The sequence below is a fragment of the Halichoerus grypus genome, chromosome 8 (assembly GCF_964656455.1).
Source record: "Halichoerus grypus chromosome 8, mHalGry1.hap1.1, whole genome shotgun sequence".
Taxonomy (NCBI): Eukaryota; Metazoa; Chordata; class Mammalia; order Carnivora; family Phocidae; genus Halichoerus; species Halichoerus grypus.
Genome location: NC_135719.1, coordinates 88,043,568 through 88,064,483, shown reverse-complemented (window position 1 = coordinate 88,064,483; position 20,916 = coordinate 88,043,568). Strand labels below are relative to the sequence as shown.

The window sequence follows — 20,916 nt, the reverse complement described above, 5'->3', positions numbered from 1 at the left end:
AATTTTAAAAATTTAATTGGTTTTTAGTTTAATATTAAATACTATTAATTTAATATTAAGTTTAATGTTAAGTACTTAGAACTTGGCAAAACACTTCATACATACAACCTGCAGTTGATTTTTCTCCACTTACTAATTTTACCATTTATTATATCTTCAGGTTGTTGGCATATATATAAAATTAAGAAAAAAAATATGAGCAGCATGAGTTTCCTTTTTTTTTTTTTTTTTTAAGATTTTATTTATTTGTCAGAGACAGAAAAAGAGAGAAAGGCAGGCAGAGGGAGAAGCAGGCTCTCTGCTGAGCAAGGAGCCAGATGCGGGGCTCGATCCCAGGACCCTGGGATCATGACCTGAGCTGAAGGCAGACGCTTAACCGACTGAGCCACACAAGCATCCTGCATGGGTTTCCTTTGGTCTGGCTTTTCAGTGATTATGAAGGTTCACTTTGATAGTAGGGAACAATATTGTGGCCTAATCCTTGGAAAAGCAACAATAAGTGATAAAAAGACGGAAAGTCTATATATTTTGGGCCTTGTTTACTACAGTAGTCTTATTGCAGTTAGAGGGAGTAGAGTAGCTTCACACAACCTAATGAATTCAGAACTTTTCTTTGACTCCTTTTCTTTCTAATATGGTTAGAATATTCACAAAATAAGTATTCATTTTCTAACTCGAGGGCTATCCCCCCCTAACTTGGTCTTCGTAAACGTGAGGAAGGTGGCTAGTTGCAGCTGCATTGTTCTTGGAGCTAGAGTCAGAATTGGTTAGCTGGTCTCAGTACAACAACTTGTATAAAACAGATCATTAGCAGATAAATCTCTACTGCCTACAACTGAGGTAAGATTAAAAACAACTCTGTTTTTATCTGTAAAAATTTAACTATTAAAACTTCCTTAAAATGAGGAATACAATGACATCCAAGTATTTTATTTCTGGGAACAATAATAGCAAGATAGATTGCTTTTATTGATGTAGAAAAACTTCATGGTGTTGAGCAGGGGAAAACAACGAAGGGATGGGCAAAATACAACATGAAAACAAAATGGAATAAAATTATTTACATCAAAGTATGGATTGAGATAGACATTAAACAAATTAGTGGTGTCTTTTATATATACACAAAATAAATCAAAATGTAAAAAAATGTGTAAAATATTGTCTTGACAGAAGTACAAGATATGCATGTTTTTATACCTGTGCCTCAGTAATACCAATATGTGTATGTATCCTAAACTGGTTTAACCCTATGTATCTAAGTATGTAAAGAGCTCTCTTTCATACATTTAGGAGAAAAAAAAAAAATCTAACAGTAGAAAAATAGGCAAAAGACTTGAAAAGACAGCCCATAAGAGAAGAGATCCAAATGGCCAATAAGTAGATGAAATGAGACTCAATTTTATTAGTTATTGAGGAAATACAACCAAACTGCAGTGTATACAATTAGACACCTACCAGAATGGCTAAAATAAAATACAAAAGAGAAAAAAGGTCAAGTGTTGATGAGGATTTAGAACAACCTGTTGGGATTGAAAATTGATTGAACTGCTCTAAAAGTGGTTTGTCAGTGATACTAAAGGGAACATAGCCCTAGCAGCGTGCTCTGTGGCCCAGTAATTCTACTTCTAGGTATTCTACTCCTTAAAAGGCTTACATATGTTCATCATAAGGCTTGTATATAGTATCTTATAATAAAAATCTGGAAACAACTTGAATGACCTGCAATGTTAGAATGGGTACATAATACTGTGTGATATTTTAGCATAGTGGAATGCTCTTTAGCAACAAAAATGAACAAACTCGTAACTACATCTGACAACATGGACAGGTAACATAAAACTGAAAATTGATATAAATGATTTCATGAATATAAAGTTCAAAAATTAATCTAGGTTTTATAAATCAGGATAGTATTGATATCCTTTTGGAGTGTCTAGTGATTGGAAGAGGGCACAAGGAAAGCTTTCAGGGTGCTGATAAATGTTTTTTTTCTTCATTGAGGAACTGGTTATATTGGTGTGTTAAAAAATTCATTGAGCTGTATGCTTCTGTTGTACTTCAAGGATGTCCTTAGCAGCATTATTTATAATAGGGAAAAGTGGAAACTAATGTCAACATTAGTTGACTAGTTAAATTAAATATACTTTCTATGGAATAATTTTATGATATTAATCTATATTTATTGCCATCAAGAGAATGTTGAAATATGTTGTCAAAAGCAGCTTATAAGTACAGTGCACACATTGCCCCCCCCTTTTTTAAGAAAGGAGTTTATGTATTTTGAGATGAAAAATAGGGATTGATAAATTCTCAAGTACTAACACTTGGTGATAGGATTTGGGGCAGTTATAGTTCCTTCTAAAAATGTATTTTTTCTCCAGTGGTTATGTATTATATGTAATTACACAGTAAACAAATGGTATAAATAGAAAAGTAGGCTCTTAGGGTGAAATAATTATTTCTAGAAATCTTAGAAATTCCTGTGTTCAGGGTAAGAATGAAAAGATGTTAATAATGGGATTGTTAGGCTTAGAGAAGTAATGCCTGCTACCAGTAGTTGTTCTCATGACTCTGAGGAGTCTAGGAGCCCAACAACTGTGAGCCATGCTAAGGGTTGTCAACATTCAGTGTGAGGACTGATCTTCTATGATCCTCTCTTCTCTGCTTTATCTTTATTTTCATAATGGGACTTTATAGGAAAATATTTCTGTGATATCATTAGTGCTGATACATAGTTTTAAATCTCTCTAGGGATACTTACTGAGAGTTTGACTCACTTCAGATTATAGTATTTTTTTTTTTAAAGATGTATTTATTTGAGAGAGAGAGTGGGGAGAGGGGCCAGCAGGAGAGGGAGAAAGAGAGAAGCAGACTCCCCACTGAGTGGGGAGCCTGGCTTGGGGCTCGATCTCACCACCCTGAGATTATGACCTGAGCCGAAATCAAGAGTTGGATGCTTAACCGACTGAGCCACCCAGACCCCCCTATAGTATTTATTAAACTCTCTCTTAATGTGTATACTTTTATTCCAGAATAATATATGACTTTTTATTTGTAGTAGAAACTATTTTCTGGTTTAAGTTTTAGTTCTTTTTTTTTTTTTTAAAGGTTTTATTTATTTACTTGAGAGAGAGAGACAGCGAGAGAGGGAACACAAGCAGGGGGAGTGGGAGAGGGAGAAGCAGGCTTCCCGCAGAACAGGGAGCCCGACGCGGGGCTTGATCCCAGGACCCTGGGATCATGACTCGAGCCGAAGGCAGACGCTTAACGACTGAGCCACCCAGGCACCCCTTAAGTTTTAGTTCTTAAAATGAAATTGATTATATAAAATGTTATGATATAGACTTTAAGTTAACTGATACAGATTCAAAATTAAGTTATTCAGTAGTTTTATATATACTAGGTTTCCTAAGTGTTGATTTTGAATAGCTTAAGTAAATATTAAATATTAGCTTTTTATTTTTGAAAGCATTCAACCCAGCAGAATTCTGGTAGTTAAAAAAAAAATATATTACTTTTTAGCATTTCATTTCAAAGCCTAGTCTTTTGGTTTTTGAATCTCTAGTAGAATAGTTGATGTACTCTTGGGTTTTCCCAATTTTAAAACAAGGAAGGTTGTACCTGAGTGTTGATTGGGATAAACACATTTAAAATGAGTGACCCACAGTAAATAATAGTTGTTCATTTATTTCTGTCCTTTATAAAATAGTTATATTTTGTGGGAATTTATCCCTGAGAGAACTTCGACAATATTTTCTCAAGAGTTGAAATAATGTGTATGAAATCATCTTTTTGTGTTTGTGTGTTAATTTTTAGAAGAAACCAAAGACACAGAAGCTCCCACAGCACCTCAGAATAGCCAGTTAACATGGAAGCAAGGCAGACAGCTGTTAAGACAGTAAGTAATGGTTCATTTTCAGCTTTCTTTAAGGATCTAGGTATGAAAGTGCTTATATTCAATCACTTTGCAAGTGAAAAATTATTTGGTGATTATAGGACAGTGTGTAGAGTTTTCAAATTGCTCTCTTGCTTTATTAGACTATTCGATCTTTTTAAAGTTTGTCTCCTCTGAATGTTCCTTTGAACACTGCTCAGGATGATGATGTTTTCTTATTTGTGGGGTAGAATGTCATAAAAACTGGATGACTGGAAGGCGAGAACAAAAACAATATAGAGTTCATACTTGTGGATGCTCTCATTCCCATCACTGCAGAATTCACAGACTTGGGTTTAAGTGGGAGTGTTACTGGTTTATAGAGGAATTTAACTGGTTATCTGAAACCTTTCATAAGTGGCTTGCCAAATCCTACTTTTACTTGAATTTTTGAGGAACCTTTTTGATGTTTGAATTCTTTGCTGTATTAGAAGTAATTGTGTGGCATATCTTACTTATTGTCTTTTATCTATTTGTTTTTCGGCCTTATATTTTTAAAGCTTTGATACCTGTGTACTACTGATAGCCTGGGTAATTTACAATTATTCAACCTTCTCAACTCTATACATGTTTAGCTTTACTTCAGTAACCCTGTGAAATGTGGTCAGACCCTTGATCTTGTTACTACCTAGAACTACCCTATTCTGGAATATTCCATGATCCAACACTTGTCTTATATTCCACCTTTTCCACCCCCAACTCCCATGTTATTTGCCCTCTGACCTTACCTTGATCTTTAGATTCTTGGCTACTTCATTTTCTCCTTAAGCTCCTTGAGCTCTGGTTGGTTTTACTTTGTTTATTTGTTGATGTCGGCTTTTCTTGTTTTTATTTTTACCTAGCTCCACCTTAGACCCCATCATCCATCACCCTTTTGCTAGGACCCCTAGCTTTCTTGCTGCCCTCTCTTACCCCTCTCCCACCAGTCATTTTACTATACCTGCAGTATCTCAGCCCTAGTTCAGTCTTGCTGTCTGCTGCTTCTGTTTCTAATTAAATCTTGGAGAAAAATCACAGAGTCCTCTGAATGCCCTTACATATTCATGGTTTCCTGTACAAACATTACAGAGAGCGATTTTCCATAACCCCGGTCATGTCCTGCTCCCATTATACCTCAGATACTCTAAACTTTTACCCTATCTCAGCACATTCTCCTGTACTCATTAGAGCACCTCAGGTTCTACTTCACTGAAAATATGAAGGCTTTCAGGTGAGAACTCCCTTAACTTTTTGCTTTCCTTTCTGTAGATGTATTTAAACCTCATATTTATCACTTTAGTTTCTGGTGTTTCATTCAAACTCTTGAAACTATCAGTCCAAACTCTTAGTGACTAAAACTTGAACAAACTTCAGTAAAAACAGATTATTCTTTGGAAGGATGCTAGCAGAATTGAGGAAAGTGCTGAATAACTGAGTATCCGGAAGACAAGAGCTGACATATACCTGAGGACTTCTCAGGGAATGGAAACACCCATGATATGTTCTTATTCTCTGGTTTTCTTCTCCTCTGTGTATCAGTTACAGTGTTTTCTACTGAAAACCACTTTTCTCCAGATGGCAGGGGACCCCCTGTTTTAGTCAGAATTGGCTTAACTTGATCAAATAAACGCCCATGAGTCAGTTATTTTTACCTAGTTGTGTGAGATCTTGGCTGCTCATTCAGACCGCCGCATGGTTAGAGTGTGCTGGCAGCTGTTCCCCCCAAAAGAGAATTGCAGTTAGAAGAGTACAGTAGCTGTAGAGAAATCACTTATACAGTATTTCTCTTATAAAAGCCTAATGTTGTTGCCTGGATTAATATTCTGTCTCTCCACATCTTTCTCTGACAGTTTATTTCCGTAGTCTTCCTTGTTCATTTCTCAGCTGTGTACTCTGTTTTCCACTTTGATACTACACTGAAGCTACTCACAAACATACTTAAGAAACCTTTTTTGTTCCTATTTGATCTTTTGGAAATATTTGACATTAACTATTCATTCTTTTTTGAGCTCTTTTTTCTTACTTACTACCCGCTGTCATTTCCCACCCTTATTTCTCAAGTGCTTGCTTTTATTTTCTTTTATTTTCTCTTATTTTTCTAGCCCTTTAGATGTCTGTGTCCCCAAGCTTTCTGTTCTAGAGCTTTTTCTCAGGGTAACTTCATTTAAATCCATGGCTTTAAATACCATCAAACACTGATGACTCCCAAATCTGTATACTGAGTCCAATCTCTTTGACCTTTCTTATTATTGTGCCTAATAAATGTCACTTTTGTAGATACGACATGATTATCTGTTAGGTACCCTATAAACCAGATTCGGACACTTTATTTTTCATTTCATTGAATAGAACCACCATCTAAGCTAGAAACCTAAAATTTTTCTAAAATTCTTGTATCTCCTTTCATTCTGCTACCATGTTTATTTGTGCACCAGGTCTCTAAGATTATATCTTGCTTATTTTTCTCACGTTTATTCTCTTCAGTTTTATTTCTTGCTGTGTTAGTGTCCTAACCAGTCTCCCTGTCGTTAGTTTTCATGTAAAAATCTTTTGTTCTTTTCCAGTAGTGTCTAAGACTCCTTTTAACATCCTTAGCCTGTCAAATACCTTAAGAAGAAATTCTTTATCACACAAAGCCATTCATGACCCATTATGTATTATGTCATAATCTGGTCCCTTTCTTCTTTTCAGATCTCATCCTGGATCCTAGATTAGATATACAGAAAGTTTCAGTACCAGATTTTAGATCCTAGAGGGAGAACTAACCTGTGCATCATCCTCTGGCCAAGAGCCCAGGTTTAAACTTAGCATGTCACAGTTCTGAGGTTTAGTTCTACTCATTCTTTACCACTTTGTGGACTTTTTTTTTTTAAAGTAACATATATCATCAACTCCTAAAGCTTTTTAAGGTTCTTGGGCTTTTTAGGCTTCAGGATAATTGGCCCTTAATTAGTGTTAGCCATACTGTATGCTTTCTTAATTAAATTTCAGTTAGTAATTAGCCTTGTTCTCTTAGAATTGGAACTAGTCTATAGAGAAGAAAGTTTTGAGGCAAAGGAAGACTATATTTTATAGGGTTATGGGCTTTTCTGAAATTCCTTGATATGATTTTGAGTTAACAAGTTTGCAGGTATTAATATATGAGATTTAATATTTTAAATTTTCTCTTCTAGATATCTTCAGGAAGTAGGTTACACAGATACAATATTAGATGTACGGTCTCAGCGGGTAAGGTCATTACTTGGACTATCCAATTCAGAACCAAATGGATCAGTAGAAACAAAGAACTTAGAACAGATCCTGAATGGAGGTGAATCTCCTAAGCAAAAAGGACAAGAAATCAAAAGGTATGACCTGTACTTATAGGTTAACATTGCTTATATAATGGGTACTGTGAATCTCTTTAATTTCTTGTTACTACTGTTAACAATTTTTAAAGCAGGTAGAGTTCAGATTTAAAGACTTCCCCTCCTACATGGTACCATGGGCAAATAAATTTTCTGTTTAGGTGCTTTTTAAATTGATCTATCTTAAGTTTTGATACCAGGAAATTGGCTATAGTTCTGAAATAGGTGCAAAATTTAAATTTCAATTTGAGAGTAATTTCATGTAGTTCAGAGCTATTTTAACATCCTGATTTAAATTTTTGCTAGGGTATTTTCAATAAATTATAATGGTACTCTATAACTGGACTAGCAATGGTTACTTACACACAAGTATGAAAGAAACAAGGTTTTGTGTTATGTTTGGGCTCAGAAAGCCACCAGTTACACTTTTTAAAATTTAATGTCTTTACTGAGATAAAATTCACATACTGTACATTTCTGCCATTTAAAATATGTAGTTTGTTTTTAGGATATTCAGAGTCTCTCAGCCATCATCACAGTCTTAGTTTTGAAAATACTCATCCCCAAAAAGAATCCCATTCTCACTAGCCAACACTCCCCATTCTCCCCTGCACTCCTTTCACCACCAACCCTAGGTAACCACTAATCTACTTTATGTTCCTATAGATTCCCTATTCTGAACATTTCATATAAATGGTTATTTTGTGAGTGGCTTCTTTACCTTAGCATAATATTTTTTAAGCTTCATCCGTGTGTCAGTGATTCATTCCTTTTTATTGCCAAATAATATTCTGTTCTATGGTTATATCACATTTTGTTCATCCATTCCTTGTCCATTTGTTGGGTTTGTGGATTGGTTCTACATTTTGAAATAGAGACTAATGCTACTTTGAACATTGGTGTACATGTTTTCAGTTTTTTGGGGTTTATACCCAGGAATGGAATTTTTGAGTCATGTGGTAACTCTGTGTTTACCTTGTCGAGGAAGTTCCAAACTCTTTTCCAAAGTGGCTAAACTATTTTACATTCCCACCAGAAATTTCTTCATGTCCTCATCAAAATTTGATGTTTTCTATCAGATGTACCTTTGGTTAATACAGACTTGATGAATCAAGGTATTAATAAGTAGGTAGAACTTTTTTTTTTTAACTCCCCCCCCCCCCCCAACTAAATGTCACCTTGAAAACAAGTTTTCTGGAAAGACATAGGAAAGAAAAAGATAATGGAAAGAAACTAACATTGAGTTCCTTTAGAGCTTAAGAAATGAATAATATGTATAGTTTAAAAACTAGCATTATTTCATACCTTAGCTGTATTTCATGATATTATGCTTTTGTTTAAAACATGTACTAAAAATTTCAAGTTAACATAAGCCTTTGCTTTAGGGTTTTTATTTCTGAGAAATAAGGTCTCTTCAGTAACATTTAACATCAGATAGAGCTCTTATTTTCTTTCCTGTGGATTTCAGGAAGCACAGAATATTTTTGTGGTATAAGATAAAAAGCAAAAGTACTATGCATTTTTAAGCTTGTTAGCTAATCAGGCTAAGTAGTTCATAGAATTTATAAATATTTAGAGGACTGCAGTTTAGCACACCTGAATCTGAATTAAATCTCCACACCAGACTTAATTTTCTTGTAAAGCTTCTTGCCTTTGCAAGATTAAGACCTTAATAGGTTTCTTTTCTGTTGTGTTTAAAAAACACATGAGATCTATCCTCTTAACAGTTTTTAAAGTATACTGTGCAGTATTGTTAACCATAAGCACAATGTTGTAGAGTACACCTCTAGAACTTTTTCATCTTTCATGACTGAAACTCTATACCTATTGAATAGCAACTCCCTGTTTCCTCTTCCTATCAGCCCCTGGCAACCACCGTTCAACTTTCTGTTTCTATGAGTGACTGCTTTAAATACTTCATGAAGTGGAATCATGTAGTGTTTGTCCTTCTTTGACCGCCTTATTTCACTTAGCATAATGTCATGAAGGTTCAGCAGTGTTGTAGCATATGACAAAATTTCATTTTTTATGGCTGAGTAATATTCCATTGCATGTATATACCACATTTTTTTTATCCATTCATGTGTCCATAGATGTTTAGGTAATAGTTGTTCTTAATCAAGGCTGATTTCCATCTTAATGAGTATAGTTACATATTCTGAATCTGCACTAATGCAAGTATGTGTGTTTCAGCTATTATTCGGGCCTTTGAAAACTCTTAAGAAGGAGGGAAATGATCTAACACGTTGAGGTTTTTAGCAGAAGGATGTTTATCACATTCTTATTTATAATAGTAAAAAGTTAGAAGCAATCTTTTTATTTTTTTTATCTTAGATTTTATTTATTTATTTGACAGAGAGAGACACAGCGAGAGAGGGAACACAAGCAGGGGGAGTGGGAGAGGAAGAAGCAGGCTTCCCACCGAGCAGGGAGCCTGATGCGGGGCTCTATCCCAGGACCCTGGGATCATGACCTGAGCCGAAGGCAGACGCTTAACCGACTGAGCCATGCAGGCGCCCCAGTTAGAAGCAATCTTAATGTTTAACAGTAGAGCAATGGTAAATTTTAGATCATATTATTAGAGGCAGTATGCTTAATGGTTTAGAATGTGAATTCTGAGGAGGATTTTAAATTGTGACTTTGCCACTTATTAGCTATGACTTTGGGCAAGATATTTAACCTTCCTGTGCCTCACTTGTAAAATAGTGATGGTAGGGTTAATGTGAAGAAGAAATGAATTAATAGGGAAGCATTTAGAATAATGCCTGGCACATAGTTAGTGCTAGCTATGATGAAATATTGTGTATCCTGTATTGAAATGTGACCCTACCAGAGTAATATTTATTAGACTCTGCTGAGTGAATGTCATTCTTGTATTTGTTGGTTTATTGTAGCAGGGATGTTGAGGATGCATAGTGCGTTGTGTCACAAAGCATCTACTTTATGAGGATTCATGAGAGGACAGAATTCTCTTAGATCTTGCAACTGGGAAAAGCTCTGCTGCTTCTTAATAATTGGTTTGATTTACCTGTGAACCTCCAGTAGTTGCGCCCTTTCTCTTTTTATTGTGTTTGGAATCTTGCCATATTTGTGCCCTGCATACATGCTTCTCCACCCCCCACTGACTTTTAGCCTTTTACTTACCAACCTTGCCCTTGGCTTCTCTTTTATTTTCTCCTCATCTGGACATTTTAATTTTTTTACTCCATTGATTTTCTTTTTACAGTGAGAGAGGATAGTAAATAAATAGTTGGCAAAGAAAAAAAAAACTGTTACAAAATCCATAAAGACTTTTTCTTAAGCATGATGGATTAATAAAACCACATTTTAGTTGTGTGCCTTCTGGAACCTCTGTTAAAATTACAGTTAAAGACTTTTTAAGATGCATTAACACATAAGAACGAAAAAACTGCATATGTAGAAAAAATGAGAGGATGTACTGTACATTAGATAGGGTCAGTTTAACAATTATGGAAGTTGGGAAGAATGTGGAGGAATATTACATGCCTTAAATCTAAGGACATTCAGGAGCAATAATAAGAAAAGGAACAAGCCAATTAAAATCATAAAATGCCAGCAAAGCTCCAAAGGCTATGGAATTAGAGGTATCAGATACATCTGGATTGGATTTAGAGGGGGTTATAATTAGAATATTGGTTTAAAGTTTATGTAAGAGGTAGTTAGAATCTCAGATCTCTTCTTTTATCCTGTGTAGCAAGCTGAACACCCCTCCACCTATGGTGGTATATTTTCCAGTGAAGCTGAACCATGATTTGTGATTTCTTAAGAAGTAAAGCAACTCTAGGATAGAATCTACTTAACTGGAAACAGGAGGATTATCTGAATCTCCAGCTGAGCAGTGAAATCCCCTGTTTTCTTCTAGTATTTGGCTTCTGGTATGTTTGCATGGGTCTTACCCCTTCCAGGCAGAATGTTGAAATTTATCACATTAAATAGAAAAGACTTAATGGTACTGACAGTTGGGATCTGCCAGTGAAATGGTGAGCCTCTGTCCTATCATGCAGAAGTGAAGCCAGCTGCTTTGGCAAAACCTCACCCATCTAATACATACAGTTAGCTTTTTGGTGCCTCACTCTTAAAGGTGAACATTTTAGGAAAGACTTTAATATGGAAATTGGAGATAAAGGAAGCAAAGAAAAAAGGAACTCAGAAAACAGGGAGCACAAAAACAAAACAAAACAAAACAAAAAAAAGAAAACAGGGAGCAGATTTTCAAAACTATAATTACTCTTCTGAAAAGACTGAGAGAAGATAATACCTCTACAAAACAAATAGGATGTTATTTGGTGATGGACATTAAGGAGGGCATGGGATGTAACGAGCACTGGGTATTATATAAACTGATGAATCACTGAACTCTACCTCTGAAACTAATAATACATTATGTTAATTAATTGAATTTAAAAAGCTCTAAAAATTCAATCAAATCAAAAAAGAGCTATTAGTAAAAGGTGTGATAGAAATAATTTCCACATAAAACTTAGAGGATAAGGTTGAAGAATCACCCCCCCACCCCCACCCTCCGAAAAGAGAAAAGGGGAAAGAGGAAATGGGACTGAAAAGATAGGAAAATTCAGAGATCAGTTCAGTAGGGCCAACATCTGACTAGGAGTTCAGAGAGAACAAGTAAAATGCTCTTGAAAAGAAATTAAATTAGTAATAAAAGGAAATTTTCTGGAATACATTTACAGAATGTTAATTTTCAAAGATGTTTCCAGATTGAAAGGATTCTTCCCAATTACACTATAAAATTAATAATAAAAAAAAACATACAAAGGCCATCATCCTGAATGCTAAAAAGAAGCATCTCAAAAGAAACAGTATGTTAGCATGCAAGTAGGGTAAAGTTTCAGACCCTTCATAGTCCGTGGTGGCTTTAATTTTCATTTTCCTAAAGACTGATGATGTTGAGCATCATTTTATGCCATCTGTGTAGCTTTTGATACAGTGTCTATTTGAATAATGTTCCCATTTTTTATTGTTTTGTGACTGTTATTTAAGCTTTCTTTATATATTCTGGACACAGGTGGTCTTCATCAAATATGTGACTTGCAAATATCCTCTCCCAATCTGTAGGCTTTTCTTTAAGTTCTCTTAACAGTATCTTTTGAAGAACAAAGTTTTTAATTTTGGGAAGTCTTGATTCATTTTCTTTTATGGGTTGTGTTCTATTTGTCCTTTAAAGCCATGCAAATGTATTGCTGTGATGAAATACAATTTTAAAGGGATTCCTGGGTGACTCAGTCGGTTAAGCGTCTGCCTTGGGCTTGGGTCCTGATCCCAGGGTCCTGGGATTGAGTCCCACATCGGGCCCTTGCTCAGCGGGGAGCCTGCTTCTTCTGCCTCAGCTTCCCCTGCTCGTGCTCTCTCTCTCTCTGACAAATAAAATCTTAAAAAAAAAAAAAATACAGTTTTAAAAACTTAAAACATGAGTTTCACTTTAGAGACAGACATTTCTTTCCTTTTTTTTTTTTTTTTTTAAGATTTAGGGTACCTGGGTGGCTCAGTCGGTTAAGCATCTGCCTTCAACTCAGGTCATGATCCCAGGGTCCTGGGATCAAGTACTGCATCGGGCTCCTTGCTCCTCAGGGAGCCTGCTTCTCCCTCTCCCTCTGCCTCTCTCTCTCTCTCTCTGTCTCTCATGAATAAATAAAATCTTAAAAAAAAAAAAAGATTTTATTTATTTGAGAGAAGGAGAGAACTAAAGGGAGAGAGCAAGCACAAGTAGGGGGGCAGAGGGAGAGGGCGAAGCAGTCTTCCCAGTGAGCAGGGAGCCCAACATGGGACTTGATCCAGTGTCAGATGCTCAATCTACAGAGCCACCCAGGTGCCCCTGTTGTCGATTTCAGCTCAAGTCATGATTTCAGGGTCTTGAGATCAAGCCCTGCAATGGGGGCTCTACCCTGGGCATGGAGCCTACTTAAGATTCTCTCTTTCCCTCTCCCTTTTCCCCTCCCTCCCCACCTTAAAGAAAAAAAAAAGTCTGAATTGTATTGTGTCCTTAGAAACAATCAGGGAGGGGCAAAACCTTCAAATTTTAGATTATTATTCTTTTTGTTACCAAAAGATCATCTAGTTCAACCCAAACAGTTTTAGTTAAAGAAATTGTGGCTAAAAGGTTTAAGTGACTTGGCCAAATTCAGTCATCTAGTTAATGGAAGAGCAGAGACTTTTAATGTGAAAGTCTGTGTTGGGCTGAAATTTCCACTGTTCTTTTGCTTTGTTATTAGACATTTTTTTATTTTTATTTTTTAAAGATTTTATTTATTTATTTTGAGAGAGAGAGAGATGGCGAGAGAGGGAACATGAGCAGGGTGAGTGGGAGAGGGAGAAGCAGGCTTCCCAGTGAGCAGAGAGCCCGACGTGGGGCTCGATCCCAGAACCCTGGGATCATGGTCCAAGCAAAAGGCAGACGCTTAACGACTGAGCCACCCAGGGGCCCCTGTTATTAGCCATTTAAACAACTTTTTGAAAACCCTTTTTTGTACATAGAAAGGAATTCAGATTACAGTTTAAAAAATGATAGGTACGGGCGCCTGGGTGGCTCAGTTGGTTAAGCGACTGCCTTCGGCTCAGGTCATGATCCTGGAGTCCCTGGATCGAGTCCCGCATCGGGCTCCCTGCTCGGCAGGGAGTCTGCTTCTCCCTCTGACCCTCCTCCCTCTCATGCTCTCTCTCATTCTCTCTCTCAAATAAATAAATAAAATCTTTAAAAAAAAAAAATGATAGGTAGATTAAAATAGATTATCATTATTACCTATTGAATGATTCTGAAGGACTTGAAAATATTTCTTTAGTATATTAAGAATCCTGTTTTCTAGGTAAGAAAATCTGTGAAATGGATTGGAATAGCTATATCTGATTTATCCCATAACTTTAAATCTGGGCAGGTTTTAGTCTTCAGACATTTGGGCCTCTATAAGAGGTTGTAGAGCTATAAGAAATGCTAAGTTTAGCTTGCTTGCTTATGATGGCTTTATTTTGAGAAATAATACCACATTTGAGTGTCTGTTACTATAAGATTTTGATAGAGTAATTACTCAAAGTATTTTGGCCAATAAACATTGGAGAAACTTAACAGAACAATCACTTTTACTTTAGAAAACATAATCTTCAAAACATTATTTTCTTGGGTTAAATACTTAGGCAGTACATTATAAATAGCTTATCGTTTGAATCTCTATACTACTTTCAAGTACTGTTTTAAAATAGGAACCAGAAATATTAGAATTAACCATTGGAATATTTGGATTCATCTTTTTCCCCTTTGACAGGCCCTCTGGTGATGTTCTTGAGACATTCAATTTTTTAGAAAATGCTGATGACAGTGATGAAGAAGAGGAAAATGACATGATTGAAGGCATCCCAGAAGGAAAAGATAAACATCGGATAAATAAACACAAAGTAGGAACTCAATTTTTAATTTTTATTAGCTAAAATAAATATACACATGTATTTGGAATAGAAATTTTCAAGATGTCTTAAGTTACATTGGGAGTGATTTTTTTTTTTAATCATCTTGAAAGTTTTATATATTGTCAGTTCTTATTATTACCCATGTATTGTAGAAATTATTATTTTCTGTATCATTCACTAAATGGCAAAAAGGGGTCTGTTTTGGGCACCTGGGTGGCTCGGTTGTTGGGCATCTGCCTTTGGCTCAGGTCATGATCCCAGGGTCCTGGGATCGAGCTCAGCATCGGGCTCCCTGTTCGGCAGGAGGCCTGCTTCTCCCTCTCCCACTCCCCTTGCTTGTGTTCCCTCTCTCGCTGTGTCTCTCTCTGTCAAATAAATAAAATCTTAAAAAAGGGGGGGAGTCTGTTTTTATAGAACTAGTCTGGCTGTTTGAAACTTTAAAAAAACAAAAACAGAAAACCATCTTCTCCACTCCTGCTACAATTAAGAACCACTGCTGAAGACTGTCTCTTTATGTACAGTAAACAGGTGATAAATAAAGTGAAGCTGAAACAGGGATACTCCCACTCTGGGTGAGGGAGTAAACTATGGATTATAAATGTACGTGTCCACATTTTTGTTTTTTGATAAGGATTAATAAAAATTTACTTTTACTCATAACCTAAGAAACTGAATTACCAATTTTATCAGTGATGTGAGTTAGCTTTAAGAGTATACACAGATTAGATGATCTGTTTATGAATTATCACAGTAGCATAGAGTATTTCGTGTATCTAAAAAAAAGTACATAGGTTAAATTTTGGTTCCTTGGGATGTTCTTGTTCCTCAAGAAAAGTTTCTAGGCTATTAAAGCAGTTTTCAGTGCTCCTGTCACATTTCATGTATGCAACATATTCGTGTGTAACATGGGTAAATGGAGATTTTTGACCCCCCCTTTTTTACCTTGGGAGCCAAAGTACTATTATTATCACAGCTATTGACTTAGGATCAGTTAATATCCTTTTTTTTTTTTTAAAGATTTTATTTATTTATTTATTTATTTGAGAGCGAACGAGAAACAGCATGAGAGGGGAGAGGGTCAGAGGGAGAAACAGGCTCCCCGCTGAGCCGGGAGCTTGATGTGGGACTCGATCCCAGGACTCCGGGATCATGACCTGGGCCGAAGGCAGTCGCTTAACCAACTGAGCCACCCAGGCGCCCAAGATCAGTTAATATCCTTACCAGCAATGCCATATAGCCCTGTGAATTATGGATTACATATGCAGTTCTCAGTGAGTGAAGTCAGTTCAACACAATGTATCAGAATGTAAGTGAGTGAAAGGGTCTATAAATAGGGGTAATTGTGAATCTATTATAATTAAAGAACTTAACTATTTTTTAATTAGTATTTTAACTGTTTTTTACAACCAGATTACTTGCATCATATCTTACAGTAATCTTCCCATGGCACTATTAAGAACCATTTATATAGGGTATAATTTGGGATTGGTGAAATAAATGGAAAATCTAAAATTTTGTATATGTAAGTAATTTAAAAATTGGAGTACAAATATAAAGATAAATGTGTGAAAACATATAAAGGACTCCTTTAAAATCTAGGATAAAAGTAATTCTTGGCTTATGTTCCATTTACAGATAGGTAATGAAGGTTTAGCTGCTGACCTAACTGATGATCCTGATACTGAGGAAGCACTGAAAGAATTTGATTTTTTAGTGACTGCTGAAGATGGTGAAGGAGCTGGAGAAGCACGGAGTTCAGGGGATGGCACAGAATGGGGTAAGGTGATAAAGAAATATGGGGGTGGGAGAATAGCTTTTAAAGATGTATTGCTATTGAATATTATATGTGGAATGTGAGTATTTCAATGTATGATGGCAGTTGAACAAGAGCAAGGGTATTTTGCACCAATTTGTTTAGATTTGGTGACAAAACTATTGTTTAATATATGACTTTTGGTGGATTTTGATTTTTGAAACTTATCTTGAATTAAAGTTGAAAGAAATCCAATTTCTTTCCTCTTAGCAAATAAAAAAAACCATGTATATAGTTTTAAACATTCTCATTATTTAATTTGGTAATGAATCTAGGTTTAAAGATTTAACTCTTTTGTTACGCCCTTATGATGTTACCTGACTTATTGCTAGAAAGTAATAAAGCTATACTAATCCTGAATTACAGCTTCACATTGAACAAGGTTTAGTGAAGGTATTAAACTTTACTACATATAATATTTAGTGTGCATATGTAAGGGCCTAGCCTCTGGAAATGGTATGTAATGCTAATAATCCAGCCATAACTAAAAGAAAACAATTGTATTTATACAGGGTTAAAAACCCCATTAAAAAATAGAAGTATAAAAATTATATTAAGATAGTAGCTGAGGTCCACTCTCTTGTGCATTCAGTCAGCTTTTAATACCAGCATGTTATCTGGCAGGTTTACAGTGTTTACAGAGCTTTATGGGAGAAGGTTACTAAGTACCTTAATGCACATTTCAAATGAACACCAAAGTTGCTTAGTTACTAGCAGGAGGAATTATCACGAGCTACTTAAAAACTGTTTTGGTGATGGGGAACACATGTTATTTAAAAATGCCTCATTTGTGTATTGAAACTGAATTTGCTAATAGCAGGAGAAACAAAACCTAATAGGTAATATAATTATTTACTATCCTGATAACAATTCAAGTACTTAAAAATCTGAATTTTGGTACCAGCTTTCTTATTGATTATAATTCTCAAGCATTGTTTCAGACCTTTACTTATCTCTTCTTCTAATTGGAAAGAGAAGAGGCACATTAGTGGAAAATAGGAAAAAACTTCAGAATTACTTTCTAGACTTTGAATATACATTTTTGTACTTATTTGAAAATGGCTATATTCTAGTTTACTTTTCTTAAGAATTAGCATTGCTCAGGGGGCACGATAAAAGTATCAAAGTTTTCTTTAAGCTTCTTTGTGCAACCCATTCAGTATTGGAAATACTTAATTTTTTTCCCCAGTAGTTTCTAAAGTACTGGGTTTTTTTCCCCCGGGTTATTTTGTAATTCTATTAATGCATTTAAATTATATAAATATATAATTATTTTATAACTTGTGTATTTTAGGAGTTCTAGAAACCCACACATACCTGTGAAGAAGAAATTAAAAATAACCTATAATGCCACTATGTAAAGAGAATCATGGTTAACATTTATATATATATATATATATATATCTGTCTTTATTTAATGAAAGATTTTTGCTTAGTGCCAATTTATAACCCACACTTTTCACCTAATACATTGTTCTTCTGCAACAGCATTTTTAATAGCTTCATAATATTGTCAGTATGTTCCATTATTTAATTGGGGCTTTACTGATGAATATTTAGATTATTTTCATTAAGGAAAATAATCAGCAATTTTCAAATATCTCTGTAGCTAAATCTTGGCATATAACCATTCCTGCTTTCTTTGCCTAAAATTGCTGGAAGTTTAACTGTTAGTCAAAAGAATATATAAAAATTTCAGGAATTTAATTTGTATAAAATGGCATTATTTCCTTAATAATGAAATACCATATGGTGTACAGTTGATTGGGACTTCTATCCAAAGACTTTTGGCTCTAGAGCAGTTTCAAAAGCAGACCTAAATAGTGAATGCTAACTGTAAAACATTATTCACTTTTACTATTACTATTTGAGAGTGACCTGAATCTTTGTGTAAATGAAAGTCTTTTCCTTCTAGATGAGAGTGAACCATCTTTAAAGCATTTTAAGTTCTTTAGAAAGAAAAGAACAAAATTGTTCAAGTAGTTTCTTTCCTTAACAAGTGAAAACTGTCAAAGGATTTCTGAATTTTTCATTTCTACTCAACAGGTGCTATATTCAGTTTTTCCAAAACAAAGAGGAGGGATATAAAAACATACCTTTATTTAACTCATTTGCTTAAATTTGAATTTACTTACAAATGGGAAGGTGGCAGTTTTTGAGATTTAAATTATTGAGTAAAAGACATTTTTTTGTTATTTTTTTGTTTTTAATAAGTAATGTATCCTAATGAAACATATCATATCCCAGTACTCACCCACAGTGGATAATCTGTTTTTTTTTATTTTGTAATAAAATAAAAAAGAGTAGAAATCTCAGATATTCTAATTTTGAATACTTTTATCCTATAAAACATCATTGCTTTTTAGGAAGCTTTTAAATCCTATTTTTCTTTTCTCATCTACATTAGGTAGTCTAAGTTTAATTTTGGTAGTTTTTAGTTCTTATAATCAAAAATAACAGTAGGCATTTCTAATTTTGCTATTTCTCTCATGGAGACTTGGCATTTTAAGCATGTTTGGTTATTTTCTCCTCCACTTTGAGACTGTGATTTGTGGAAATTTATAGGACTACCAAATGTAATTAGAATGTTTGTATTTAAATATAATGGATTGGATAATTAAAGTACTGAATATTTGCATAAAGTGAAGTTAGTTACATTTTTATGCTACATTAAGTAGATTTATGTAATTCCTCTGCTCTGATAGTTAGAATTACCATAGTAGAATTCTGTTTTTGTGGTTTGAGTTTTTAAGGGTTATTTTTTTGTGTGTGCATATTTGTGTTTTCTTTTAAACAAAAAAGTTCCCCTAACTGATTCAACCTCATTTCTTGGTATTTTTTCCCCCTAGATTTTTTAAAAAACAGAATTAATATGTAGAAGATTATGCTGCCTCTTCCCTTTTGCTCTTAACTATTTCTTATAAGCAATATCAAATCAGCTGTTATTACAGGCAAGTTTCAGGATGTTTTTTGTGCACATATGCATTCACCAACCTGTTCTTTGCACTGCTTTGAGTTAACCTTTGTTTTCTAGACTTTAGGTTATCTTGCAAGTAATATTTGTTTTTTTTCCCCTTAAGACTTACCCTTTTCGTTCCCTTTTGCTTTTTCACTCCAGTACTCTTTGCTACTTGAATTAGAGTTACTCACAGCTTTATTTTTTCTACAGAGATCTTTTAAAAAACTGTTGGGCTATCTTACTAAAATTTTCTGTCCTATGGAATTACCTGTGTAAAGTTTATACCACTTAAGCTTTTTTTTTTTCTTCTTTCTGTAGGTTTAAAAATGTGTCAATTTGGCTTACTTTAAGTGGTCACTTTTAAAAACTGCTAGTTTTATTAAGATGAATGCAAATGATTAGTTCTTTAGATTACTTTTTTGGGGGGAGTATCCAGTGAGTTCACAGAATAATTTCTGATACAGCACAGTTTTCAGTAAACTTCATGATTAGAGTACACAAAAAGTGAATTTTCTCTTTAAATCAGTATTACTACAATATTACAAACAGTACTACAATTTGCAGATTTGACAGATAATCTCATGTGTAAGTTTCAATCTTTAGCAGCCTAGTTTTAAGTAATTCAAGTTGGCAAATTAACTTAAAGCTTTGAATTTAGCTTTTTACATAATGACTGCCTAAGATCATAGGTATATCCATAGGGGAGAAAGTGATAACAATTATAGTAGGAAAGGCTCAAGGTACAGTAAGTAGTAGAATTTCTACATGCCATTCAAATATGAGAATTTCTTATATTTACTACATATAGCAATCTATAAGGGGGAAAAACTGCTTTTTTATGTCCACTCTATGGATTAAGTCAGTGAGGCCTCGGCAGTTTTACAAGACTTGTGATCTGGAATATAATGAGTTACCAAAAATTTAGCAAGTATGTTTTCCCTAAAATCTCACTATTCTGTCAGTCCTGTTGATGGACTTAGCCTATGTGTTTTGGTATAATTTTTATTTAGTAAAATGGTTACATAAACTCATAGTTGTTACTCTGTAACAGAATGTTAAACTTTCTAATAACATGGCTGTTTTAAAACTAAACAAATGAAGGGAAAACCCTTAATACTTAAAGTAATTCTAATAGACTTATTTTTATTCTGCTTCTTTTTAATGCTGTTTTTCTTCTAGTTTACTACAGAGTAAAATTTTTCCAGGCACAAGTATTTACTTTAAATACAGATTTGCTATTCAGCTAAAATAGCTGAAGTTTCATCTTTAGCAGATGTACAGCACTGTATGTTTTCACTTCTCCATGCTTGTCACTGCTTTTATCATACCCTAAAAAAAATCAACTCAAAAAATTCTTCAGTGGAATTTGAGTTTTGTTTTTTTGTTTTTTTTTGCTAATCTTAGTTGTAGACCAATGGAAGAAGGTAATGAGATGTTGAACTATTTG

At 34.6% G+C, this 20,916-nt stretch overlaps 1 protein-coding gene across 4 annotated transcripts in view; it reads left to right on the top strand.

Annotated features, from left to right (window-relative positions):
• Positions 1-20,916, top strand: part of STRN3 (striatin 3) — a 104,456-nt gene that overhangs the window by 49,825 nt on the left and 33,715 nt on the right. For all 4 annotated transcript variants that reach the window (XM_036093121.2, XM_036093120.2, XM_036093119.2 and 1 more), the window contains exons 4-7: positions 3,817-3,898; positions 7,087-7,260; positions 14,556-14,685; positions 16,333-16,474. In XM_036093121.2, the coding sequence (XP_035949014.1) occupies positions 3,817-3,898; positions 7,087-7,260; positions 14,556-14,685; positions 16,333-16,474 (528 nt within the window). The remainder of the gene's footprint in view (positions 1-3,816; positions 3,899-7,086; positions 7,261-14,555; positions 14,686-16,332; positions 16,475-20,916) is intronic.